At 43.6% G+C, this 27,635-nt stretch overlaps 1 protein-coding gene across 2 annotated transcripts; it reads left to right on the top strand.

Annotated features, from left to right (window-relative positions):
- Positions 1–818: 818 nt before the first annotated feature.
- LOC147461360 (CLP protease regulatory subunit CLPX1, mitochondrial-like) lies at positions 819–27,345 on the top strand. 2 transcript variants are annotated; one of them, XM_086508922.1, is made up of 15 exons: positions 819–2,271; positions 2,582–2,661; positions 2,730–2,836; positions 2,928–3,007; positions 5,624–5,674; positions 5,748–5,822; positions 6,014–6,091; positions 6,377–6,433; positions 6,689–6,759; positions 6,846–6,945; positions 25,242–25,346; positions 25,476–25,538; positions 25,621–25,743; positions 26,220–26,378; positions 26,872–27,345. In XM_086508922.1, exons 1-15 carry the CDS (start codon positions 1,408–1,410, stop codon positions 26,935–26,937), a joined length of 2,079 nt encoding a protein of 692 aa, XP_086365048.1. In that variant the 5' UTR covers positions 819–1,407; the 3' UTR covers positions 26,938–27,345. The 2 variants fall into 2 exon arrangements, with proteins under 2 accessions (XP_086365048.1, XP_086365049.1); XM_086508923.1 differs by having other exon boundaries at positions 822–2,271; positions 2,733–2,836.
- The last annotated feature ends 290 nt before the right edge of the window (positions 27,346–27,635 follow it).

Here is a 27,635-nt window from a genome sequence, read left to right as displayed (position 1 = left end):
CAGTTCCGCACTATATTCCTGACTGCCTTAGGTTGAATTCGAACCAATCGCAGGATCGCCAAAGTGTTAGGGCTTACTTCCCTAACAGTAACGCAGGGTAATTACACAGCAAACTGCATACGACATGGCTTTACTACACAATAGAAAATTGTAGAACATCATTGACACAAATGAACTGTACTGTATTACTGCATACTCTGCATCATGTAAACACACGTTATAGCACCATGCTGAATATAGTTCGACTGCTCTAAGTAGAGAACGACTAACGACTCCTAATTGCCATGATTCGCCAAGAAGTACATTGCACGACTAGAGCAATCCTACTTAAACTAACCATCATAGGTGTAAAAACACCCTTAGAGTTCAAAGGTCCAAACCTTGGTTACAAATAAAAAGTAAATAAACCACTAATGAAGCATCAGGGCCTAACAACTATTGGGCTCTCAACAAATCTTTTATGGATTTGGTGCAATCAGCAAAGACTAGAACACCCATAGATCACCATCCAAATCAGCTATGGATTTGTTGGGATTCCACGTTATGGAGCAAAAAGAGGACAATGTAAAACCATGGGTACTAGACCAATGAGCGCATCATCAAGGAAAGAATGTTACGAGCCAAGCAAGAGATCTACTAGGAAGCACTATGTTGCTTCTGCAACAATCTTGAGCTCATTGGCTCGAGAGAGCTTGGATGATAATTGAGGGAGCATGGGCATGGTTTGTTTAGGGATGGACTTAGCGCGATTGGCACACTGTCTATAACTAGTAGTAGTAGTGCGGTGACTCTGCACTGGTGCGTACCCCTACGTCGTAGTGCTTGAACTCGAGACCCGTTAAATTGATGTTGTTCAAACCATATGTTTCGATCTCTGTTCAACAAAATTCATTAAAGCCCATTTTGCCTGCGCTGCTGGATCAGCAAAATTCGGAGGCAAATTCATCGCTTCGTTTGTGACTGTGTGCGCCCACCAAAAACGCTCTCTCTCTCTCTCTCTCTCTCTCTCTCCACGTTGCTCTGCGTTTACGCGATTGATTTCGAGGTACGCCCCTCTCCGAGGCTGGCTTCACTCGAAGGGATAAGGTTGAAGAATAGCAATCTTCATCAGAATTTTGGTCGCTGTCATCAGGTTTGTGGTTTCTCTGTGTGTCGTTTGGAAACCAAAAGGCTGGCAAACTTGCCGCTTCTTCCATTATCTGCAGCAGCACGTCATATTGCAGTTGGAAACGAAGCAAATCTCTCTCTTTCGCACCCTGAATACTCATGAAAGTTGCCGTTTGCTCGAGTGTTGACACCGACTTGCGTGTCTTTTACCCTAGGGTGATACGTAAATGACACTCATTGCCCTCTGCCAACCTACTGGATAAGCTTTTATTTTCCATCAGTACGCAATAAGCAGTCTTGATGGCTGTGTCACGACTAAAGATCCTTCGACATGCCTCGGTACCCTCAGCAAGACGGTTTACCTGCAAATCTTTTTCTTCTTCAAGTAACAATGGAGGCAGTGGCAATTCAACAACAACAGAAGGAACACCAGCTTTGTCCATTCCTTCCCTTGAAAAAGCTGCAAAGATCGACCTCATATTTCCAAGAGGAAATATAGATTTCGTCGGTGCTCTTGACTCTGCTCGTATACTTGATGTGCGGAATGCGGAGAATAATGGATCCGAGCATGCAAGGGACAAATGGGGTTCCGTCAGATGTCCCTCATGTGACACCCAACTCATGCTCCCCTTCTCGCCGTTGCTTTTGCTTCCAGGTGCAAGCTCGCGTAAAGCTTCATTTCTACACCGAAGGTTTATATGCCCATATTGCAAGCCCACCCTGGCCTCAGGCAGGTCGTCTCTGATGTCCTATTTGCCACGAAGTTTGGAAGCTCCTCGTAAGTGTGATGACAAGGACAGTTCGGGAGCTCTTGTGGTAGTTGATGGAGGTCCACTAGATGTGAGTGCAATAACAGTAAGGAAGTCAGCATCGCTTGATATTTTTCGACAAAATGCGGGAAGGCGTTACGAGATTGAGTCACAACAGTGGCAACAGGGTAGAGGGGAGCCATTTCCACCTACCGTTTCTTTGCAGCAAGCGCCTACTCCCCCTTTTACACCAGGCAGCAATTTTGTTCGAGCACATAGTGGGCCTGGTGGTTCCAATGGCTCAGGATCGAAGGATGGATGGGGTGGGTCAAACCTCGGAAAAGATCTTCCCACTCCGAAGGAGATTCGCACGGCTCTTGACAAATTTGTAATTGGACAGGACCGCGCAAAAAAGGTGCATGTTGAACCTTTCTTTTAACCACATTTGGAAGATTTGTTGAACTGTCATTTTCTGTATATCCTAGATTGATTATGTGTTAGTACTGTCCAAGAATTACACATTATTAATTTTATGGTCTTATGTGCAAAGAGTTCCTAATGTTTTTCCCAAAACACCGTCACTTGCAAGTCTTAAATTTATTTTGCTCCATCATCCTCTATCTTTATGTGCCTTGTTTTGGTGTTACTACAAGCATTCTAGCCCCTTGTTATTTCATGAGTTCAGACTTTTCTGACCTCATCAAGGCATATGTCTTTTGTTGCAGGTCTTATCAGTTGCTGTGTACAATCATTATAAACGTATTTATTATGAGTCTTTGTCAAAGGAAAATTTCAAGGCTGAAAGGTGGGTGGTTTATAGTGAATCTCTGTGAACCTTTGCCAGTTGTTCTTGTATTTGAATCCGTGATGTAGCAGGGGGGTTGGATTAGGTTCAAATTTGTTTGATGAAGAGGATGAAGATGGTGACTATGTTGAGTTAGAGAAGAGTAATGTGCTTCTCATGGGTCCTACTGGCTCAGGTAAGGAACTCTGGGATTTCTAGAGAGTGTGTGTGTGTGTGTAGACTTTGCATTGTGGTAATTTATTGAAATTTGTAGTTATTGGTAACAGGGAAAACCTTGCTGGCAAAAACGTTGGCCAAGTTTGTTAATGTGCCCTTTGTTATTGCGGATGCCACAACCCTTACTCAGGTGACCTAGTTGTACTGTTCTTGTTCACAGCAGTTGTGGTTCTTCTTTGCTGGATTTTAGCAAGTTATTGTTGGTCCTTGATTGTGAGACTGTTAATTAAAGCTAACTACTGATTGAAGATCTTCTTTTTTGTTGAGTGGATTTTATGGTTATTTGTAACCTTTGCTTTCTAGATTGTAACCAACAAAAATACATATCATTGCCTTACCATCCTACTTTTGGATTGTTGCTCAAGCACTATAAAATGCTTCTGGGTACATTTGAATGTGGAATGGGCAAGAATTTACTACAGCATATCTTTTGACAAGAGGTCTTAAAAAAGTTGAGTCTAGGTTCTGTGTCTGTTTCACATCAAATGACAAGAAAGTGTCATATAATTAGTCCTAGAACATGCACGCACTCGACTATTCGCGTCTTACATCATGCTTTGGGGCAACATTTCACTGTGATTGGCTGATTTGAGTGTGACATGATCTGTGGTTCAAGAGGTGCACAATTGTCTGTACTTTCAAGAAATGTCACAGCATGCTTCGAAGAGAGCTGATCTCATCATGTGGGATCATGGCTTGGCTGTTCTCAAGGGCTTATTAAGAGGTGGGCCCAGCCCAGCTGTGAACAGAGTAGGTGTGTCAAGTGCTGGCCAACTTGTTTGGTACGCGAAACGCAAGTTCTCCTTAGTCCGCACTATAGGGATGCTAATACATTCTTCGTATTTTGTTGTAGGCCATTCTCATAGAGACGCCTATGTAGCTTGCGACACTCAAAAAACTGTTTTTACATTCTCATTGTATACACTTGTCAGCTCAAATCTGGGCATCCATACGTCAACTTGAGCAAGATAGAATGTAATAGAACAAAATATCATGATGAGAAGGAAAAAAGTTGCCATCTTTCCAAAGTTGCCACATTCATATGATAAACTCCATGGGAAAAATTATCCATCGGGATTCATTGTTTAGAACAATGTAACTATTTTGTCACTAAAGTCTAACCTCAAGAGGGAAGACTTTGAAATTTAGACTTTGCATTAAATATGACCGCATGAGAATGTTAAGGGTCTAAATTTATGCCATCAAGCTGTATATCAAAGAAAGAGGATTTGTGTCATCAGTTAGGGACGAGATTGGGTGGCTTGAAATTTTCAGTTTTTGACTTCATCACTTAAAGTTGGCCTTGTTGAGATTTATAGCCTGATTGTGAAGGTCACTTCAAGGTCTTTAGTCCAAACTTGTTGCAAGCGGTTTTGATTATTGCACAAAGCTTTGTGACGTGGCTAGTGGGGAGGATGCACCTGAGGCCGAAGGCCAAGGCTCCATAGTTACGGGAAATGGCCATTTTCAGGTCTCCGTTCCCCTTCCAACTTCCGGTTCCGTGTTTGAAACGTGAGTATCCGTAACAGGGAATGGCGTTTCATGCCCGTTGCCGTTCCCGTTGCCGTTCCCGTTTTCGTTCCCAGTTCCGAAATCCCGTTCCGGGTAACTATGCAAGGCTCACCGACTTGCTTGTGAACAAGGGTCAATCGAAGAACCTAGAAGAGCCACCATCTAAAGATATCACACGTGAGTGATTAGGGGAAAGATTAGTGTGAGGTGGACGATTGAATCTATCATCTCTCGTGTTGGCTGTTAGCAAAGCTCGACATAGTTGTTCTTTTGTTCTCCTCTTTGCCTATCATCACCAGCGTAACCGCGAAACGTTTCACCCTGAAACGCGGCGTTTCACCACGAAACGTTTCAGTCCAAAATGAGAGCAGAGACGTGAGACCGAAACGTGCGTTTAGCGACTTTGAAACTAAAACTATGGTAACTTGAAATGGCTTGTGTTTCACTTGGTGAGCGAAACGTTTCAAGGCCCAAAACGTTTCACCTGTCCTTACCTGCCGAAACGCGTTTCATGGTGACGCTGATCATCACTATTAGAGTGTCTCTATGGTACTATTTTGAAATGTTTCTGAGTACTCTCTCTCTATCTATGCCAAGAGAGAATCATTTTTCTAGCTTCATTCTTGCATTCAGATGTGATAGCTAATGAATCAAGGTAGTAAATGATAAATCAAGCTCTTGGGATTTTTTCCTTCCATCATATAATCAATATTTATGACACGTCTCAACCTGTTTTAAGAGGTAAATTAAAGGTTAAATTTTCATGAGATTCTGCTCACACGGGGTGGCAACCCACAGATGCACTCACATACACTCATGGTTATCCATACATACAAATGGCTCTGCTAACGAAGTCGTTTAACCAAGCAACTTTCTATATTATGTGTTGTTGTGTAATGAGCACCTACTCTCGGGCATGTCACAAATGATAGGAATAGGCAGTTTGATGTGCACCCTACACTCAGGATTGTAAATGCTTAGCAAGTTTGTATAACCAAAACGAGGTCTGAAATTTGAATAAGCAGTGCTAATTGTATTGGCATGCATGGCTTTGCTTGTTAAGTGCTCAAATGTGTAATTTGGTGGTTAGTTGAAGTACGTTTGCTTTAGATACTTTTCAATTTAATAATAATATTAATTTTTCTTGCAACTTGTATGTTTAAAGAGAGTGCATAAAAAATGAACAAGTTTTTCTTAAAGTTTATGATTGTATAATGTTGATGCCATCTCTCAGGCTGGGTATGTTGGAGAAGATGTGGAGTCTATTTTGTACAAACTGCTTACGGTAATGTTATCCCATGGCTCATTTTCACTTCATCGTTTTTGGCCCCAATAATTTTTGTGCTGCTGAGGTACAGGTTGCTGAATTTAACGTTCCAGCTGCTCAACAGGGCATTGTTTACATTGATGAGGTGGATAAAATCACAAAGAAGGTAATAGGGCTTTGTGTCAGTTTTTTCTTGGAAGGCTCAAATCTTGATACACGCAACAATGAAAGCTGTTGCTGTTTTGTATGATTCTTATAAAAATTCGTAACTATGCTGGGCTAGCAACAGTTTTTGCTACTTCTACTTGTTCAATTGTCCGAGTCTTAAAATGTTTTGAATATTTTGGTGGATTTCAGGCGGAAAGTGTAAACATTAGTAGAGATGTGTCAGGAGAAGGTGTGCAGCAGGCCCTGCTAAAGATGTTGGAGGGAACGGTAAACTTTTTTTTAAGAATGTGATCATACATCCCGGTTTATACCTAAGTCTGCACTAAAGTTTCTAGAGCGAACGTATTTAATTTGCCAATTTTCAACAAAACAATAAGGGATTGTAATCTTTTCAGACATGCAACTTTCTGGTCTCACAATTGGATGGTTTTATTGTATGGGCATTTTTTCTACCTTAGTGTTATAGTTTTGTGTTTGGTTTTTGCTTTCTGATGTTAATTCATGCTGCTTCCTAGATTTCCATTCTAGTGAATTGAAGTAATTTTATGGCAGGTTGTGAATGTCCCAGAAAAAGGTGTGCGGAAGCATCCGAGAGGAGATTATATACAGGCAAGGCAGGCACTCTAATGAATGTTGTGCATAGCTTTGTGTGTACATGCAGGATGCTCTTTGTCTCTCATTGCATTTTTTTGTGTGCGTGCATACGGGAGGCATATGTTGTGTGCTGCTGGATGCATGTGTCTATTTACATGTGAGTACTTGTCTTGTTGAAGTGTAGTCAACGTTGCAATTTGAGTATGTGCATGGATAACATGTGTTTTAATTGGCACCAATCTGTAATTTCTTGATTACATTGTGCCGCAGGTAGATACGAAGGATATTCTTTTCATTTGTGGAGGTGCTTTCATTGACTTGGAAAAGACCATTGCAGAAAGGTAAAACAGTGTGTATGTTCAACAGGTTTTTGGTCTGGTGGTTTTGGCAAATTAAATCATAGAGCCTATATGGGCTGTGTACTTAGGAGACAAGCCTCATCTATTGGTTTTGGAGCTCCTGTGCGTGCCAATATGAGGACATATGGTCTTACAGATGCTGCGGTCACCTCCTTCTTGCTGGAATCTGTAATCTCTTTGCTGCTTGTCTTTCTTATGTGTTTCTATCATGAAAATTTTGTGTGCATATATGCAGATGATGTGCAATTTTTAATCACATGCAAAATGCATAGGTTAATGTTAATGTTTTGGTGGTGAGGATTATGGCAAAGCTAGCGACGATGCTAACATATTGAAACACTCAAAGTTGTTTTGTCTATACATGTTATTGTCATAGAAATTTGTCATTAAGGTATAGGGGCAATGTGGCACTTTACAAAACTCAACTGTGGCAGAAAGCTGTCAAACAAAGTAAACTGCTGTTAAAATTGCGATAGTAGTTGAGAGAGAGAGAGAGAGAGAGAGAGAGAGAGAGAGAGAGAGAGTCCACCGTGACGCATGGCTCCCCACCTTAAGCAAACACCGTACTTCAACTACGGTGGTCGCTTAAGGTTTACAAAACTGGAGGTACTCTATTTGGCCGCCTTCACCAGATCTATTCCCCTCTTATGTCACTTGTGTTGCGAGCGATGGTTTCTTTCCTTTCGTTTTGTGTACCGTTCTTACACATGTATTTTTCTTTGTTTCTCATGATTTTTGTTTGTTTAGCTTGCTTGCTTGCATACGCCTTATTTCTTTTGTGTGTGATGCTTGTGCTTGTGGATCTGCATGTGCTTGGGGTCAGTGCGTTTTGCATGACTGCTTGTGGTTGAGGTGTGTGTGTGTGTATGTTTGCCTGTTTATTGCTTGTTCTTTTTTGTTTTTTCTCTTGTTTGATGGGTGATTTATGTTTGGAATTGGTTTGGTGGGTGTGGGTGTGTTGGGCGGTTCCCGCCTCGCCTTCACATTTGCACCATATACTGCCTCTGCTCGCAGGTTGAAGAATGTCATAGCCCTGTTGATCATTGCTAGGGATGGCTAGAGTCTCTCTCTCTCTCTCTCTCTCTCTCTCTCTCTCTCTCTCTCTCTCTCGGATTTTTGGTGTAGAGTCTTCTTGCGGCGGTGATGTCTCTTCTGCTGGGATGCGCCATTGCAGATGGCCTTGGAGATCTGGAGTTGGCTATCGAGGATTCTTTGGTAGAGTTTTCGGCCTCCTCTCGACGTCAGGGTGGCCCTTTTCTGCTTTAGCTCTCTGCTACTTTCTTCCCTCACTCCCCTGCTCCTAGCTTCTGTTGTATCACCCATTTTTTGTAACTTTGCATCACTGGTAGTTTTTTCCCATGGTTTATAATCATTGAATATCTCAGGGTTTTCTTCTGTAACAGACTTGGACACTCCAAGTCAAGAATCTACCGCGACACGATAGGAATTCACTTCAAATCAAAACAGTTCACAATTTGATTCGACACTGGCCCGACGGAGTTCGGTGCCAAGAGGTATTGGCCCCAAAGACTTGCACCCCTTTCGGTATTTCTTGTTGTATTAAATCTGTTGCACAAAGTACAAGGGAGTGGGAGGGTCTCACTCTCAGACTCTTGTGTCCAGATGCTCCCAGAAGTGAGAGCCCAAACCTCACTTATAAAGGTTTACAAGGGATGCTAAAAGCAAAGCCCCAGAAGCTGAAAATCAAAAGCTCTCAAGCCCTTTTCAAACATAAAGCAAATACTCCAAAAGCTCTCTCTCAAATCTTTGCGTAGATTTCAACTGCGTAAAAAAAACAGCCTTGCTTTTTTTTTTCTCACGCCAGCCAGCCACGTCAACTTGCCGTACGGTCTTCCGCGTTTTCGTCGTGAAGTGCGCCGTGATTTACGGGACTATTGCCACGTCAGCTGGGGGGTGTGTGTGGTTTCTCCTGTCCAAATGGTTGCCACGTTATTGATTTGTGACATACCCCCCTCTTGAAAGCATTGTTATCGTCCTCGATTACGCCTACAAAACAGACAGAAGCCATAAACTGTCTCAGCAGACACTGACTGTTAGTATCGACGCACTAGGAAAACACATCCAGCACATGTGCCAATCGACAGTCACATCACACGACATCACAGGACATCACCTTGACATAACAGGACATCACATGACAAATCACATTTAAAACTCATTCGGATCTCAAACCATGATTAATCGGCAACGTATTTAGCAATCGCATCTAGATCCACTTGGGACCTCATAGATGCTCAATTGACTAATCCTTATTGCAATCACGTCTATCGAGATCTTTCAGACCGAAATGCTACAGTCATTTTGTCTATTAGTTCCTGCACTTAATCAAGTCAAGAACAAATTAGTATCATATTATCGGGAATTCCAGTTCATAAAGTCATACAGCAGAATACTATCAGCTCACAATATCCTTAAAACTTAAAAGAGACATCAGTTTAGTATCAAAATCGAGGCAATTTGTTGACAAAGGAGCGGAGCGACTCGCCTCTTGTGCATACCCGCTGCACCAGATTCCGCCCAAGCTGAGTTCGGGGTTCCATTTAGAATAGTCTATGCTAATCCAAATGCTTCAAGGTAAAGATTCACAATCTGAGGAGTATCTGCTAGGTCCGCCTCCTCCATCCACTTTGCATCCAATGCGGGATAGTTCTTGAATTTAACCAAGAATGCCTTATCGCTTTATCCTTAATCTTTTTGTCTTTATGTGCCAATATCTGTTCTGGAACAAGGATCTCCTCGTTTTCTACCACTTTGGGTTGCTCATCAGGCTCCCCATCTTCGGGCACATCGCCTTTAAAAGGCTTCAAGAGACTCACATGAAAAGCATTGTGAATTCTCCAAGTATTGGGCAACTTCGGTCAAAAGGAGATATCATTTATCTTTTCAGAAATCTGGAAAGGTCCGTAATAACGCATACTAAGCTTTGGAAAAAGCTTGTGCCTTCTCAAAACGTAAGAGCACCCAATCATTCTCCTTCAATTTCAAATCGCGACGATGGCGATCTGCTGCCTTTTTCCATCTTTCTTGAGATTTCTGCAAAGCCTCGCGGACCTTGGCAAAAGCCGTGTCCAAGTCACGCGTGTATTGAGATACTCGTCGGCTTCAAAAATCTTATCTTTCGTGCTTAGGAAGGGTGGAACCTTCGTAGCACCTTCAATAATCTCAAATGATGCCTTCCCCGTCGAAGAGTGTATCGTGTTATTGTAGGCAAATTCCACCAAAGGTAAATACTTTTCCCATTGAGTCTTCTGATCCGAGATGTAAGACTTCAATAAATCTAGTACCACTGAATTGGCAATCTCTGATTGTCCGTCAGTCTGCGGTGGAACGATGACGAGAATTGCAACCGCGTGTCAATGTTTTTTCAAATAGCCTTCCAAAACAAACTCGTGAATTTGGGTCCTCTGTCGGAGACAATCGTCTCAGGCATGCCATGTAATATGAAGATATGGGCCACAAATAGTCTCGCTAAGTGATCCGGCTTGATTGTTTTCTTCACTGGAATGAAATGAGCTTGCTTGCTAAATTTGTCAGTAACAATCCTTATACCATTGTGACCACTCTGTGTTCTTGGAAGATCAAAACTGAAATTCATTGCAATACTTTTCCAGGGGCGGGTGGGTATGGGTAAAGATTGTAACAATCCCTGTGCTTTATGCCTGTCGAACTTGACCCTTTGGCATACCGCGTACAAAATCGTCCACGTCCTCCTTGAGTCTCGGCCAAAAGAAGTATCTCTCCACACCTTTCAAGGTGGTAGCAATGCCACGGTGACCCATAAAAGGTGGACAGTGGCATTCGGTCATAACCTTTTCCCTCAACGGCTGTGTAATGCACAACATGGTTTTCCTCATCAAGTAGCCATTCCGAATGGAATATCCCGCTACTATCTTCCCATTCCGCATCCGAGTGAAAATATCTGCAAAATCTGTATTTGTGGCATACTGATCGACCATATCCTCGAAGCTCCTACGGTGTATTGCGGAAATAGCCAGAACCAGCGGCTTCCGCGACAAAGCATCCTCCACTAAATGTGCTGTCCCTGCACATGGACAATCTGGAAGTGAAACTGTGACAAGATGTTCGCCCACCGCATCTTCTTTTCCGATAGCTGCTTCTGTGACAAGAAGTAGCGTAAACTTTGATGATCTGTGAAGACCGTAAAATCCGCTCCGAGTAGGTAATGTTGCCATTGAGTAAGAGCATGGATAACCGCCAAAACATTTCTCATAAATCTGTGCTGTCAATTCCGGCCTTGAACACAATCGGCTTTCATAGGCAATGACATGGCCTTCTTGCATTAAGACCGCACCCAGACTACGACCACAAGCATCACAATATACTTCAAATGACTTCTGTAAGTCCGACAAGGTCAAAACTGGTCCTGTTGTCACAAACTGGTGACGTGGCGTGCCACAACATACACACATACACTCTCTGCTGGGATGACGTGGCTGCCCTGTACATTTTTCCCTCTTGGCAAATGGATCCCCAGAAAAGCCTGGCAAATGGCAACATGGTTGGCTGCCGGAATTTGCGGCGATTTTCACGCATGCTGACACATGGTAGAGTGCCGCGATTTACGACGTAGCGTTTGGGGCTGGAATCAGCGGCAGTTTCTGCTTTTTATGCTACGCAAAGTTTGCTGTTTTTTCTACGCAAATTGAAGGGGAGAGAGTGAGAACTCTTTTGCTTTATTTTAAAAAGCATAAGAGAGAGAAAGAAAGAGCCTTTGCTTTATTTTTTGAGGGCTTTATTTTTCAAAAGCTTTTGGATTTTCAGCTTTTGAGTTTAACAGCTTTTGGGCTCTGCTTTTGGCATCCCTTGTACTCTTTAATAAGCAGGCAGGGCCTCTCACAACTTAGAGCATTTGGACGCAGAGTCTGAGTGTGAGCGCCTGCCCGCACTCTTGTACTTTGAACTCAGATTAATACAAAAAGAAATACCGAAAGGGGCGCAAGTCTTTGGGCCAATATCTCTAGGCACGGAACTCCGCCGGGCTAGTGTCGAATAAAATTGTGAACTGTGAACTGTTTTGAAGTGGTTATTTGGTGCTGTCGCGGTAGATCCTCGACTTGGAGTGTCCAAGTCTATTACAGTGGTATCAGAGCACGGCCGATTTCTCTTCTACGAGAAATCCGATCCCAAATTTTTTTCTGCGGCACTTATGGCTTCAAGCAAAGATCAATCGACTTTCTCTGCATCCGGCGATGCGGGAAGAGATCACAACGAAGATTCATGCGAGGAGTATGGCCCGCCTCGGCCTACTCAGGCGGAGTGTCGAGAGATGGAGCGTCAACGATTGATCGGCGATGCAACAAAGATGATGCTTAATTTTGCCAAGGACCCGAAAATGGCAAAATATATGAGTAAGACCTCTTTGGAGGAAGTGCATATGCAGTGGCAAAAGACCACAGAACCACCCCCAAAACCCGCTCTCAAGAAACCTCCTGCTGTAACAGACTTGGACACTCCAAGTCAAGAATCAACCGCGACAGCACCAAATAACCACTTCAAAACAATTCACAGATCACAATAGATTTGCATTGGCCCGGCGGAGTTCCGTGCCTAGAGATATTGGCCCCAAAGACTGACGCCCCTTTCGGTATTTCTTTTTATATTAATCAATCATCAAGGTACAAGTGAGCGGTTAGGGTTTCACTCTCAGACTCTGCGTCCAGATGCTCTGAGAAGTGAGGCCCTCACCACTAATTTAAAGGTTACAAGGGATGCCCAAAAGCAGAGCCCCAAAAGCTTTTAAAATCAAAAGCATCAGTTCTCTCTCTCTCTTAGAGAGTCTTTTCTCTTTTTTTTTTATAAAAAAAAAGCAAAAGCAAAATTCGCGTCGCTCATCATTTTCCAAATTTTTTTTAAAAAAAAAATAATAATCCGCCTCCGCGATTTCCGGAATTTAGGGTTTCTAGCAAAAATTAGGGTTTGCAGGAATTTTAGGGTTTCTGGCAGAAATTAGGGTTTCTGTTGTCCGCCACGTCATCACTTTGTGACATACCCCCCTCTTGAAAGCATTGTAATCGACCGCGATTACGCCTGCAAAACCGACAAAAGCCATAAACCGTCTTAGCAGACACTGACTGTTAGTACCTACGTACTAGGAACACACATCTAGCACATGTACAAAATCGATAGTCACATCACACGACATCACAGGACATCACCAGACATCACAGGACATCACATGACATTCAACATTCATTCGGATCTTAGACCATGATTTATCGGCAATGTAGCTAGCAATCACATCTAGGTCCAATCGGGACCTCATCGATGTCCGATTGACTAACCCCTATTGCAACCATGTCTATTCGAGATCAATCAGACCAAAATGCTGCAGTCATTTCGGCTATCAGTTCCTGCACTCACAAGAAGTCAAGAACAAATCAGTATCATAATCAGGAATTCCATTTCATAAAGTCATCCAGCAGAATACTGTCAGCTCTCAGTATCCCTGAAGCTCAAAGAGACATCAGTGACTTTAGTATATAAAAATCGAGGCATCTGTTGACAAGAGAGCGGAGTAGCTCCCCTCTTGTGCATCCCACTGCACCAGATCTTCGGCCAAGCTGAGCACATTCCTCAGCTGCTCTCGAACTCTCAGACCTGTCGTCGTTTTTATCATTCTATTCTTTCTGTGCCTTATCAGGGCACTTCGCGGAAATATGTCCATGTTCCCCGCATCCAAAGCACTTCCCCTCTCTGATGAAGCGAGCTCTCTCCTCAGGAGTAAGCTTGGGTCGTGCATCCTTTTTTTTTTTCTTTGGGTTGCTCTTTTTCATTCTACTTTCATTCCCAGAAGTCTGTTCGGCTCGTTGTGTCATGGCCTCATCTGTGGGGTAGGTTAGACTGCCAGAGTGAATGGCAAAGCCCCGCTTCGCATGACTCATCAACTCTTGAATAGAAGCTGACTTCTGTTCCAAGCAGTGATCTCGGATCTCTGTAGGTAGACCCAAGGTAAACCGCTCAATCTGTTCTCTGAACGAGATCTTCTTGAATGAAGAGGCGGGTAGAAAAGAGTTCCAGAATCTTTCACAATAAGAATTCACTGTATCGCTCTTGGTCATCCGGAGATGGTTCCAAGCAGCTCGTATATCTCGCTCAAACTCTTGAGTCAACCAAGAAGAAATAAAAAGCCTCTTGAATTTCAGCCATGTAACTGGCACAGTCTTGCTTAATAGAAGCGTGGACCACCAAGTACGAGCATTCCCCTTAAAGCAAGAGGCAGCTCTCCGAATCTTGGAGTGCTCTGAATAGCGTCCTCCCGCGAAAGCGATGTCAAACTGCTGTATAAAAGACAAAGCCTTCGAAGCATCTGAGTATCCTGAAAAGTATCAAACTTGATCGAGTGGCCACCTTCCTTAAACTCTCGGACTTTCTTGCTTTTATCTTCGAGAAAGTCATACTGGTTGGCTTTGTAAAAATTCTTCTTGTTCGCATAAAACTTTCCGTCATTGGAATCTGAGCTGTCTGTAGACGAGTCCTCAATAGAACTGTCAGTCTCTGGGCGAGATTTAGCCTTCTTTGCCTTTCTCTTGCCCTTTCCAAAGCGTTGCTTCTTGCTTCGCTTTTTACCTTTTCTGTCTTCTTCGCTCGAATCCGAGGAGCTAGAAGAACTGTCAGAAGAAGAAGAAGAAGAACTGGGTAGGTCTTCAAACTTGACGTGCTTCTTCAATTTCTTTGCCTTGTCAAATGTCGACCGACGACCCAAATATCCCGGGAAGTCAGTGCCTTTCTTCTGCTTTTTGCCGTGCTTTTTGGCTTTCTTTTGCGTGTCAAAAAGCTGAGCAATCCGTGCATCAACCACGTTCTCCAGTTCCTTCTCCGTATATTTCTTGGAGGCAGAAGGTTTCTTGAGAGCGGGTTTCGGGAGTGGTGTTGTGGTTCTCTGCCACTCCATCTGTAGCTCTTTCAAAGAGGTCTGGTTCATATATTTTGCCATCTTCGGGTCCTTGGCAAAATTGAGCATTATCTTTGTTGCATCGCTGATCAACTGGCAACGCTCTCTCTCTCGCCGCTCCGCCTAAGTAGGCCAAGGCGGGCCATACTCTCTGCCTGAATCTTCGTTGTGATCCTAGCCCGCATCTCCAGATGCAGAGGGAGTCGACTGATCGTTGCCTGAAGCCATAGGTGCCGCGGGAAAAAATTCGGGGATCGGATTTCCCGTAGAAGAGAAATCGGCCGTGCTCTGATACCACTGTAACAGACTTGGACACTCCAAGTCAAGAATCAACCGCGACAGCACCAAATAACCACTTCAAAACAATTCACAGATCACAATAGATTTGCACTGGCCCGGCGGAGTTCCGTGCCTAGAGATATTGGCCCCAAAGACTGGCGCCCCTTTCGGTATTTCTTTTTATATTAATCAATCATCAAGGTACAAGAGAGCGGTTAGGGTTTCACTCTCAGACTCTGCGTCCAGATGCTCTGAGAAGTGAGGCCCTCACCACTAATTTAAAGGTTACAAGGGATGCCCAAAAGCAGAGCCCCAAAAGCTTTTAAAATCAAAAGCATCAGTTCTCTCTCTCTCTTAGAGAGTCTTTTCTCTTTTTTAAAAAAAAAAAAAAAGCAAAAGCAAAATTTGCGTCGCTCATTATTTTCCAAAAAAAAATAATTTTTTTAATATTTTTTTAATAATAATCCGCCTCCGCGATTTCCGGAATTTAGGGTTTCTAGCAAAAATTAGGGTTTGCAGGAATTTTAGGGTTTCTGGCAGAAATTAGGGTTTCTGTTGTCCGCCACGTCATCACTTTGTGACACCTGCTCCCAAGAAGTATACAGAGAAGGAATTAGAAGAGGTGGTCGATGCACGAATTGCTCATCTTTTTGACACGCAAAACAAAGCTAAAAAACGCGACAAAAAGCAGAAGAAAGGCACTGATTGACTTCCCGAGTTATTTGGGTCGTCAGTCGATATTTGAAAATGCAAAGAAACAGAAGAAGCGTGTTCGATTTGAAGGAGTACCCAGTTCTTCTTCTTCTTCTTCTGCTGATAGTTCTTCTAGCTCTTCTGACTCGAGCAAAGAAGACAAAAAAGGCAAAAAGCGAAGCAAAAAGCAACGCTTCGGAAAGGGCAAGAAAAAGGCAAAGAAGCCTAAATCTCGCCCCGTGAGTGACAGTTCTACAGAGGACTCGTCTACAGACAGTTCAGACTCTGACGACAGCAACTTTTATGCAAAGAAGAAGAATTTTTATAAAGCCAACCAGTATGACTTTCTGGAAGACAAAAGCAAGAAAGTCTGAGAGTTTAAGGAAGGTGGACAGTCAATTAAATTTGACACGTTTTCTGGATATAGAGATGCTTCGAAGGCTTTGTCTTTTATACAGTAGTTTGACATCGCTTTCGCGGGAGGGCGTTACTCAGAGCACTCTAAGATTCGGAGAGCTACCTCTTACTTTAAGGGGAATGCTCGAACTTGGTGGTCCACGCTTCTTTTAAGCAAGACTGCGCCAGTTAAATGGCTGAAATTCAAGAGGCTTTTTATTTCTTCTTGGCTGACTCGAGAGTATGAACGTGATATACGAACTGCTTGGAACCATCTTCGGATGACCAAGAAGGATACAGTGGACGCTTATTGCGAGAGATTCTGAAGCTCTTTTCTACCAGCCTCTTCATTTAAGAAGATCTCGTTCAAGGAACAGATTGAGCGGTTTACCTTGGGTCTACCTACAGAGATCCGAGACCACTGCTTGGAACAGAAGTCAGCTTCCATTCAGGAGTTGATGAGTCATGCGAAACGGGGTTTTGCTATTCACTCTGGCAGTTTGACCTACCCCACCGATGAGATCATGAAACAAAGAGGCGAACAGACTTCGACAAATGAAAGTAGAAAGAGGAAGAGCAACCCAAAAAAGAAGGATGCACGACCCAAGCTTACTCCTCAGGAGAGAGCTCGTTACGTCAGGGAAGGGAAGTGCTTTGGATGCGGGGAAACTGGACATATCTCTGCGACGTGCTAAAAAGGCACAGAAAGAACAGATCGACAAGGACGACGAAAGGCCTGAGAGTTCGAGAGCAGCTGAGGAACGTGGAAGAAAAGGCAAGATGAAAACAGGATTGGTTCTAGATTGCGTGGGTACTGATCCCAGCACGGTGGACGAGAGTACAGAACTTTGCCGAGCTTGGGGCAAAGTGAAAGACCAAGAAGCCCCGATCTTTGATGGAGGAGCCAAGGCCAACTTCATTTCATCGAAATTGGTGGCGCGGCTCGAGATCACTCCTGATCGGATGGGACCACTTGCGGAGGCAGTTATAGTGGCACCTGGCAGGGACGTAGCCATTATACCTATCTTTGTCAAACTTCGGTTGCATTGTCAGGGTGCTAGGTGCAGCGGAATGAATGTTTGCGCTTTGCGCAAGATGAGTGCTCGGAATTGTGCTCAAGGTTCCTTTTGTTCTTATGGAAGGGAGAGCCTTCCGTTCTTAATGAGAGAATGCTATGATCACAAACAAAGTGAATGGACACTGTGCGTGCAAGTGTATGAGACTGAGAGACAGAGAGAGAAGAGAGATACGACACGAGAGACGTTGTAAAACCCTCCTCCGAAGGTCCCACTCTCGTCGGCGAGAGTGGTCTACTTATGATTGCACGCAAGTCTAGGCTATGTCGACGATGACGACGGGGATGACGAAGTCGACCTAAGGCTGACATCTGCAATCTTTCTATAGCTGTCCAAAAACGCTATGGGTTGAAATCTACTAATCTTCTATCTGCTGAATTCTGACTCTTATGTCGATGATGACACGCTGAAAACGCAGATGCTGAAATTTGCGTTTTCCGGGCTGAAACTGTAAACCTTGCGGAAACTAATCGTGCAACGAGGAATTGCTGCGGGAAGGTGAGATCTGCGAGGTTCGGGACTTGATTTGCGGGTACTAACTGCTTAAAACTGAAAACGCTGATGTTCCTTGACTCTCCGTCGCGGTGAATCTGCAAAACGCCAAGGTGTGTAGCAGATGCAAAAACGCTAGGGCTGAAAATCTGTGCTTCGGTCGTCGTGGCTCTGCAAATGCAAAAACGCTAGGCTGATCTGAGGTGCTGCCGTCGCCGGGATCTGCAAAGGCAAAATGTTGGCTGATCTTGTGATGAAAACGCTAGGTGATGCTGGATCTGCCAAAAGCTAGGTCTCTTGGGGGGGTGTCTGCTGAGAAGTTGCCTGTTGAGCGTGGAGCTCCTGCTGCCTCTTCTGCCATTTAGTGCTAACTTTGGTTTGCTTATATATTTTCTTAGCAAAATTGCCCTACCTACTTTTGTTGGAAAGTCACTTAAATTAGTAAGTGAAAAATGTCAAAAATAGGGAAAATAGGCTAAATGCACTGGAAAAATCCCCTAACTGATTCTAATGGATTCTGATGGGAATACTGATGATCATGTTGTGTGCAACCAGAGGATATGCATCTATATCGAGTGACTGGGCATGCACGGTCTACGAATAGACTCACAAAAGCGCCAAATCACTTCTAATCTAGACTTGACTGGACTGACTGAACCTTGATCATGTTGTAGCTTGTCCACGGACACATAGGGTTGGATGTGTCACGTGACACAGGGGTATTTGGGGCTTGAGGACTTTTACATAATGCCTTTGGAAGGTTGTGATGTCCTCTTGGGAATTCCCTGGTACCACAAGAACAACGCCGTGGTCGACTATCGGGCGAGGAAAGCGACATTGACAACAGAGAAGGACAGAACCATTGTACTTGACATTAAACTTAAGGGCGAGTCTGCCCTTATTGTATCGGCTTCGACCATTTCAAAATTAATGAAATCCAGTCTGTTTGTTCACTCGATCTATTTGAAAGAGCTAGAGAGTGATGAGGATAGGACAAATATGTCTGAACTTGATAAAGAACGCCAAGATTTTCTCCTCATGCCGATTGCTTCTCAGAGGGCCTGCCAGGCGAGTTACCACCTGCTCGTCCTGAAGATCATACCATTAATCTAATTCCTGGAAGCACACCACCGAACCGGCCACCTTACCGTGTGAGCCGAGCATAGAACGAAGAGATTATGAACCAAGTGAAAGACCTCTTGGAAAAGGGTCTTGTCCAACCTAGTACTTCACCGTATTGCTCTTCAGTGTTGTCGGTTTTGAAGAAAGACGGATCTTGGAAAATGTGCATCAATTATAGAGCTCTCAACAAAATCACCATCAAGAACAAATTTCCGATTTCTAGGATCGATGATATACTCGACAAATTACAGGGATCCTCGTGTTTTAGCAGGATTGATTTGAAGAGTGGATATCATCAGATCCGAATCGCACCGGGAGACGTGTACAAGACAGCCTTTCGGACGACTTTTGGGTTATTTGAGTTTTTGGTGATGCCTTTTGGCTTAAACAATGCTCTTGCAACATTAACTGGATGATGGACATGATTTTTCGAGAGTACATGCTATTTGTTTGCACTTTCTTTGACGATATCATTGTTTTCTCCAAGAATGAGGCAGAACATAGAGATCATCTGCTTCAGGTCTTTCAGGCATTACGAGATCACAAGTTAGTGATTAATGCGAAGAAAAGTGAATTTTTCCTACCAGAGATACTTTTTGGGACACATTGTGTTAGCAGCAGGAGTGCAATTGGATCCGGCCATGATAGAGAGGATTCGTGATTGGCCCGATTTGAAGAATGTCCATGAAGTTAGAAGCTTCTTGGGATTGTGTTCGTACTACAGGCGGTTCATTTGAAAGTTTGCAGAGGTTGCTTCCCCTTTGCATATCTTGACATAGAAAGGAGTCCCTTTCTCGTGGGGACCCACAGAAGTGACTGCCTTTCAGACATTGAAAGAGAAATTGACTACGGGACCAGTTTTGACTTTGCCGAACTTGCAGAAGTCATTTGAAGTATATTGTGATGCTTGTGGTCGTAGTTTGGGTGCGGTCTTAATGCAAGAAGGCCATGTCATTGCCTACGAGAGCCCATTGTTCTCAAGGCCGGAATTGACAGCACAGATTTATGAGAGAGCTTTTGGCGGTTATCCATGCTCTTACTCAGTGGCGGCACTACCTACTCGGAGCGGATTTTATTGTCTTTACAGACCATCAGAGTTTACGCTACTTCTTGTCACAGAAGTAGCTATTGGAAAAGCAGATGCAGTGGGCGAACATCTTGTCACAGTTTCACTTCCAGATTGTCCTAGTTCAGGGACAGAAGAATTTGGTGGCAGATTATTTGTCTCGGAAGCCGTTGATTCTGGCTATTTCCGCGATACATCATAGGAGCTTCGAGGATATGGTCGACCAGTATGCCATAGATCCGGATTTTGCAGACGTTTTCACACGGATACGGGATGGGGAGACAGTAGGGAGATATTCCATTCGGGTTGGCTACTTGATGAGGAAAACCATGTTGTGAGTTACACAGCCGTCGAGGGAAAAGGTTATGACTGAATGCCACTGTCCGCCTTTTATGGGTCACCGCGGCATTGCTACCACCATGAAAGGGGTAGAGAGATACTTCTCTTAGCTGAGACTCAGGAAGGATGTGGACGACTTTGTGCGCAGTTGCTTGGTATGCCAGAAGGTCAAGTTTGACAGGCATAAAGCACAGGGATTGTTACAGCCTTTGCCCATATCCACCCGCCCCTGGGAAAGTATTGCAATGGATTTCATTTTTGATCTCCCGAGAACACAGAGTGGTCACGATGGTATCTGGACTGTTATTGATAGATTTAGCAAGCAGGCTCATTTCATTCCAGTGAAGAAAACAGTCAAGCCGGATCACTTAGCGAGAGTGTTTGTGGCCCAGATTTTCAGATTACATGGCATGCCTGAGACGATTGTCTCCGACAGGGACCCCAGATTTACGAGTTTGTTTTGGAAGGCAATTTGGGAGAACATTGGCATGCGGTTGCAGTTCTCGTCATCTTTCCACCCGCAGACTGACGGGCAATCTGAGATTGCTAATTCAGTGGTTTTAGATTTATTGATGTCTTATATCTCAGATCAGAAGACTCAATGGGAAAAGTATCTACCTTTGGTGGAATTTGCCAACAATAACACGATACACTCTTCGACGGGGAAGGCGCCATTTGACATTGTTGAAGGTGCTGCGAAGGTTCCACCCTTCCCAAGCACAAAAGATAAGATTTTTGAAGCTGATGAGTATACGCGCGACTTAGACACTGCTTTGTTAAGGTCCGCGAGGCTTGGCAGAAATCTCAAGAAAGACAGAAAAAGGCAGCAGATCGCCATCGTCACGATTTGAAATTGAAGGAGGATGATTGGGTGCTCTTACGTTTTGAGAAGGCACGCCTGAGAAAGAAAAAGGGAAAGGAGAGGCTTTTTCCAAAGCTTAGTTTGAGATACTATGGACCTTTCCAGATCTCCAAAACGATCAATGATGTCTCCTTCCGATTGAAACTGCCTGACACTTGGAGGATTCACAATGAGTCTCTTGAAACCTTTTAAAGGTGATGTGCCTGAAGATGGGGAGCTTGATGAGCAACCCGAAGTGGAAGAAAACGAGGAGATCCTTGTTCCGGAACAGATTTTGGCACATAAGGACACAAAGAATAAGGGTAAAGTAAGAAGGCGGTTCTTGGTTAAGTTCAAGAACTATCTTGCATTGGATGCGAAGTGGATGGAGGAGGAGGACCTAGTAGACACTCCTCAGATTGTGAACTTTCACCTTGAAGCTTGTGGTTTAGCATAGTCTACTCCAAATGGAACCCCGAATTCAGCTTGGCCAGAGATCTGGTGCAGTGGGTTTGCACAAGAGGGGAGTTACTCCGCTCCTTTGTCAACAAATGCCTTGATTTTTGAAAACTAGAGTCACTGATGTCTCTTTGAGCTTCAGGGATACTGAGAGCTGACAATATTCTGTTGTATGACTTTATGAAATGGAATTCCGGAATATGAAACTGATTTGTTCTTGACTTGTTTTTAAGTGCAAGAATTGATAGACGAAATGACTGCAGCATTTTGGTCTAAATGATGTCGAATAGACATGGTTGCAATAGGGGTTAGTCAATCGGGCGGTCCCGACTGGATCTAGATGCGATTGCTAGTTACATTACCGATAAATCATGGTCTAAGATCCAAATGAATGTCCTGTGATGTCCTGTGATGTCTAGTGATGTCCTGTGATGTCCTGTGATGTTGTGTGATGTGATTATCGGTTGGTACATGTGCTAGATGTGTGTTCCTAGTGCGTAGGTACTAACAGTCAAGTGTTTGCTAAGGCAGTTTATGGATTCTGTCTGTTTTGCAGGCGTAATCGAGGGCGATTACAATGCTTTCAAGAGGGGGGTATGTCACAAAATGGTGACGTGGCGTGTCACAACACACATACACTCTGCTGGGATGACGTGGCTGCCCTGTACATTTTTCCCTCTTGGCAAATGGATCCCCAGAAAAGCCTGGCAAACGGCAACGTGGCTGGCTGCCGGGATTTGCGGCGGTTTTCACGCATGCTGACGCGTGGCAGAGTCCCGCGATTTACGGCGCAGCTTTTGGGGCTGGAATCAGCGGCAGTTTCTGCTTTTTATGCTATGCAAAGTTTGTTGTTTTTTCTACGCAAATCAAAGGAGAGAGAGTGAACTCTTTTGCTTTATTTTAAAAAGCATAAGAGAGAGAAAGAAAGAGCCTCTACTTTATTTTATGAGGGCTTTATTTTTTAAAAGCTTTTGGATTTTCAGCTTTTGAGTTTAACAGCTTTTGGGCTCTGCTTTTGGCATCCCTTGTACTCTTTAAATAAGCAGGCAGAGCCTCTCACAACTCAGAGCATCTGGACGCAGAGTCTGAATGTGAGCACGTGCCTGCACTCTTGTACTTTGAACTCAGATTAATACAAAAAGAAATACCGAAAGGGGCGCCACTCTTTGGGGCCAATATCTCTAGGCATGGAACTCCGCCGGGCCAGTGTCGAATAAAATTGTGAATTGTGAACTGTTTTGAAGTGGTTATTTGGTGCTCTCGCTGTAGATTCTCTCGACTTGGAGTGTCCAAGTCTGTTACACCTGTAGTCAATTTCTCTTTTAGTGTTTGAAAGGCAGTCACCTTTGTGGATCCCCACGAGAAAGGGACTCCTTTCTGCGTCAACATATATATGCAAAGGGGAAGTAACCTCTGAAAACTTTCTAATGAACCGCCTGTAGTATGAACACAAACTCAAGAAGCTTCTAACTTCATGGACATTCTTCAAATCATCCAATCACGGATAGTCTCTATCTTCGCCGTGTCCATCTGCACTCCTGCTGCTGAGACAATGTGTCCCAAAAAGTGTATCTTGGGTAGGAAAAATTCAATTTTCTTCGCATTAATCACCAACTTGTGATCTCGTAATGCTTGAAAGACCTGTAGCAGATGTTCTCTATGTTTTTTTTGGCGGGGATGGGACGGGGGGAGAGGGGTCCCTCACATGGGACGCAGAGTGGACGCGGGTCCCAGGGGACATAAGCGGGCGGAATGCGGGCAGGGGACGGGGAGGTTTGAATTTTGCCAAAGGATAGGGTCCCATATAAGCCAATGTTTCCCACTAGACTCTACTTATCCACTTTCACTTGTATATCATTACTTTTTGCCCTTTGAGTATGATGATTGATCACAATTCTATCGTGTCAACTTGCATGGTGTGCGTGCGTCGCGTCCTTACGACATGTCATATTTTGATATTATGACTGCAAAACCCACTTTTTCTTTGCAATCTTGTACTCGTAGTCTTGTCCAATATACGCTTTTTTAACACACGTCCCCTAGCTCGTCCCCCGTCTCCTGTTTTGCCACGTCCCCGTCCTCGGGACCTCTCACGTCCGCGAGACCCGTCCTCGTCCCCGTCCCCGTCCCCGTCCCCATGTGACTATGTTTCAAGGAGGGTGGGCATGCAAATAAAGTTTGATACTTTTTTTGTCTTTAAAGAGACCCACAAGGCCCTCGCTTTTATCCAACAGTTTGACATAGCCTACTCCTAAGGATGCTACTCAAAGCATTCCAAGGTCCGGAGGGCTTACTTCAAGGGGAACGCACAAGCCTGGTGGCCTACCTTGCTTCTATGGAGGGAGGCACCGACAAAGTGGCTTCAGTTCAAGCGAGTTTTTACTTCTTCATGGCTCACCCAGGAATACGAACGCGACGCTATCACAACTTGGAATCATCTGAGAACGACCAAGGAAGACACACTGGATACCACTCAGAGATTTTGGGACACTTTCTTACCGGCTTCTTCTTTTAAGAAAATCACATTCAAGAACTAGGTTGAGCGATTTTGCTCTTGGTTTTCCCAGAGAGATACGGGATTAGTGTCTGCTGCAAAAGTCTGAGTCCATGCAATGACTAATGGGACACACAAAGTGTCACAAACGGGAGTGCATAATTATATAAAATATACTCGCATAAATAGAATTTATTACTTAATACTGAAGCTGTAGCTCCTCTCTAAATAGCACTGCTACTCCTCCTGAACCTCTACTCCCATGCTCAGATCTCGTAGCTGTCCTGTGGGCTGTCTCCCATCTATATTCCACCACATGTGGCATCACCTGTCCAGGGGCCTGGTGAGTCTCTGAGAAGAATACGATGTCTCAGTCTATGAAACTGTCCTCAAATGCACCAATGTCCAACCTCATAGACCCATTACAATTCCAAGTAGCAATCTTCAGTGTGGTCCCATAGGTCTCGCACCGTCATGCAACGCGCCGCTCTACACTCACCACCAGACCATCTCTGTAGAAGGCTATCTTTCCCTTCTCCCTTGCCGCTGTCCAGGGGCCTGGTGAGTCTCTGAGAAGAATACGATGTCTCAGTCTCTGAAACTGTCCTCAAATGCACCAATGTCCAACCTCATAGACCCATTACAATTCCAAGTAGCAATCTTCAGTGTGGTCCCATAGATCTCGCACCGTTATGCAACGCGCCGCTCTACACTCACCACCCGACCATCTCTGTAGAAGGCTATCTTTCCCTTCTCCCTTGCCGCTGTAATCTCTGGCATTACCTCTCTCATATGTGCGAGCTGTGAGAGAGTAAGGTCATCGCCGAGGAAAATACCTGTCTTCTTGAGAGTAGGCCTCTTCCTCAAGAATTCCTTCTTCTCTTCCAAGGAGGGGAAGCGTAGAGAGAGTAGCATCCTTTGGCTTCTCAAAATGTATTTGTATAGTATTTTGGAACATGCATGGCCAAAGGTGTCTTTATGAACATGTTTCTTTTTTTCATGCAGTTTTTCAGCTTCTTGCTTGTGTCTTGCATCCCATGTTGATGATGTGCATTGTCAGAAACTTGATGGGCATTCATTACTATATCCTAGATGATGCAATGGGATTTTGGAACATTGTTAATGTGGTTATCTGCATATGCCTTTTTAAAAGGACGAACATCCACTTGTTGGTGTATAAACTTGCACTACAATAGTGCTGTTAACAGTCATATGAGGTTTGTCATAGTGACTAATGCACAGGCATTACATTGTTGCTAATTGATCAATAACAGGTAGAGAGTAGCGATCTTATTTCGTATGGCTTGATACCTGAGTTTATTGGAAGGTTTCCAGTTCTAGTCAGCCTTGCTGCACTAAATGAAGATCAATTAGTACAGGTATGGCAGAAACGTTTTCTAGATTGTGATAAAGAGGCTTATTTATTTCACGTGTTTATTTATTTTAATATATATAATATATTTCCTGTGAATTTGTAAAACTGAGGTTTTTGGTCTGTTTCCAATCAGGTCTTGACTGAACCACGCAATGCCCTCGGCAAACAGTACAAGAAAATGTTTGCGATGAACCATGTGAGCTTTTTTTATGTTGCAGTCTGTTTATATTGAGTACTTCTTGCGCTCTTGGAGGTCAATCTTTACTTTTCACTGGCAGGTTAAGCTTCATTATACGGAAGGTGCCTTGCGTAAAATAGCCCAGAAGGCAATGGCCAAAAGCACTGGTGCACGAGGATTGCGCTCCATTTTGGAACAGCTTCTGATTGAAGCCATGTATGAGGTAAGAAAATTGTTCTCCTTTCATAGTGATCTAATTTAGTATGAGGGAATTTATTCTGTATTTATGAAATGTTTTAGACCTACAGATGCTGGAATACTCACAGAATGTCTCTTACTTTTTGCCTTATTTTTCTTGTCAACATACATGCATTGGGTCACTGTGAATGAAGGCTTTGTCTATATCTGCATAAACAGAGGCATTGCTTTTTCCATAGTTGTCTTATGATCCAACTGTTCTGTACAGAAAATGTCATGCAAAATTTGAGGTTTTTTTGGGGGGGCTTATGACTACATGCTGTGTGGTTGTTCCACTGAATCACTTGCCATATGAGGCATTTCTAGGGTGTACGCAAACATCTATGACAATTCAGTGGATCAGTCATATTTTATATGGCTCTCTTCCTGATTTCTCTCTTGAGGTTTATTTTACGGCACACTTCATTTTAAGAACTGATCCTCTTGTTTCTTCTGTTCTAGGTTCCTGATGCCACGAGTGCATCAGAGAAAGTGGATGCTGTTGTTCTTGATGAAGAATCTGTTGGACCTCCTGATGGGCAGGGGATTGGTGCCAAGATCTTGAGAGGGCATGGTGCTTTTGAGCAATATCTTTGCAAGTCGCAGCAAAAGAAAACACAGGTACAACTGTGCTGTGCTATTTAAAAAATGGGTGTCACCTTCCCTCTTAATAAGGCTTGAGCCTTAAATTCTTTTGAACTATCAGTAGCAGAATGTACATAGCTCAGAGTAATCTGCATGTATTTAGTTACGAGTACGGGTTTGATATTGAAAACTTTTCATATGGTTGTATATCCCACCTTAGAAGATAATACCTGTGCTTTTTGTTTCTGAAATAATCTGCTTCATGTGAAGGGAAGTGTGGATCATATATCAAATGAGTGTTGTCCTCCAAATTTTTTATAGCCATCCCCCCAGTGAGTTTGATTATAGTTTTGAGAGCACATCTTTGTTAATGGAGATAAATATTTGCCAAGACAAGACTCTAAACAGAAGCAGTTGCCAGTTTTACTGATGGGATCATTTAAAATTGCATCATATGCTTGTCTTATGAGAAAGCCAAGGCATCTAGATGGTAAATGTGATAACATGTCCCCCGTGTTCTATTGTTCAGAAGGATGGATCCGAGGAAAATGCAGATACAGAAGCCGATCTTCCTGCGCAAGCAATGAGCATGTGAAGCTTTTGTTTGAAGGCATGGGCAACCTGGAAGCTTTGAACTGAAAGACATCATGTGCCTGTACATTCAACTCTCTGTACATTGTGGTCTGATTAGGCTTCAAAATGCAATATGGTAAAAGAGTGCACCAAGAAGTGCTATCTTTTTGAAACCCCATCCAAAGAAGGGATTCATCTCATAGGAGCCGCTGTTTATGACGATAACATTTTTATGTAAATCTATAAAATCTTTGTACATTTGCTGAATTACTCAGTTGGCCGTAATCAAAGGCCGGCCCCGCCCCTTCTTTTTGGCACACTGTAATTACATCAGGGGCAAAGAGGTTCATTTAAAAAAGTTTGTGTAGTTGGTGGAAGAATGTTGTACTGCTGTAAGATGTGCAAAAGAGAAGTTTTTTTTCCTTGTTTTCATATTTTCGATTTGTACTTGGTGATGAATGTTCTGAATTGTTATAGCAGTTTTGGAATGGCCAAATGTGTCATTAATAGGAGTGGACGGCACCATTTAATCGTGAAGGGTGAGCCGCTAACAAATTTAGTTTATAATCAGTGTGTTTTAAGTGGGAAACTAGTGTCATCTGCACCTAAAATTAGTAGAAAATGGGCTGAGACGCTCAGAAGGTGGTGGAGTTTATGTGACATGAAGGGGAAAAATCTCACTCTGTTTTCAATTTAATGCCATTTCGAACGCCCTACTGT

This window comes from Adiantum capillus-veneris, chromosome 3 (genome assembly GCF_014529385.1).
Source record: "Adiantum capillus-veneris isolate H3 chromosome 3, ASM1452938v2, whole genome shotgun sequence".
In the NCBI taxonomy this organism is placed as follows: Eukaryota; Viridiplantae; Streptophyta; class Polypodiopsida; order Polypodiales; family Pteridaceae; genus Adiantum; species Adiantum capillus-veneris.
Note: the sequence above shows the minus strand (reverse complement) of the source record. Positions and strands in the feature narration are given on the sequence as shown.

Coding starts and splice junctions, on each gene's coding strand:
- LOC147461360 (XM_086508922.1), top strand. CDS start 1,408: ATGGCTGTGTCACGACTAAAGATCCTTCGACATGCCTCGGTACCCTCA. Junction 5,675..5,747: donor TTTTGTACAAACTGCTTACG/GTAATGTTATCC, acceptor GCTGAGGTACAG/GTTGCTGAATTTAACGTTCC. Junction 25,744..26,219: donor TGATTGAAGCCATGTATGAG/GTAAGAAAATTG, acceptor CTTCTGTTCTAG/GTTCCTGATGCCACGAGTGC.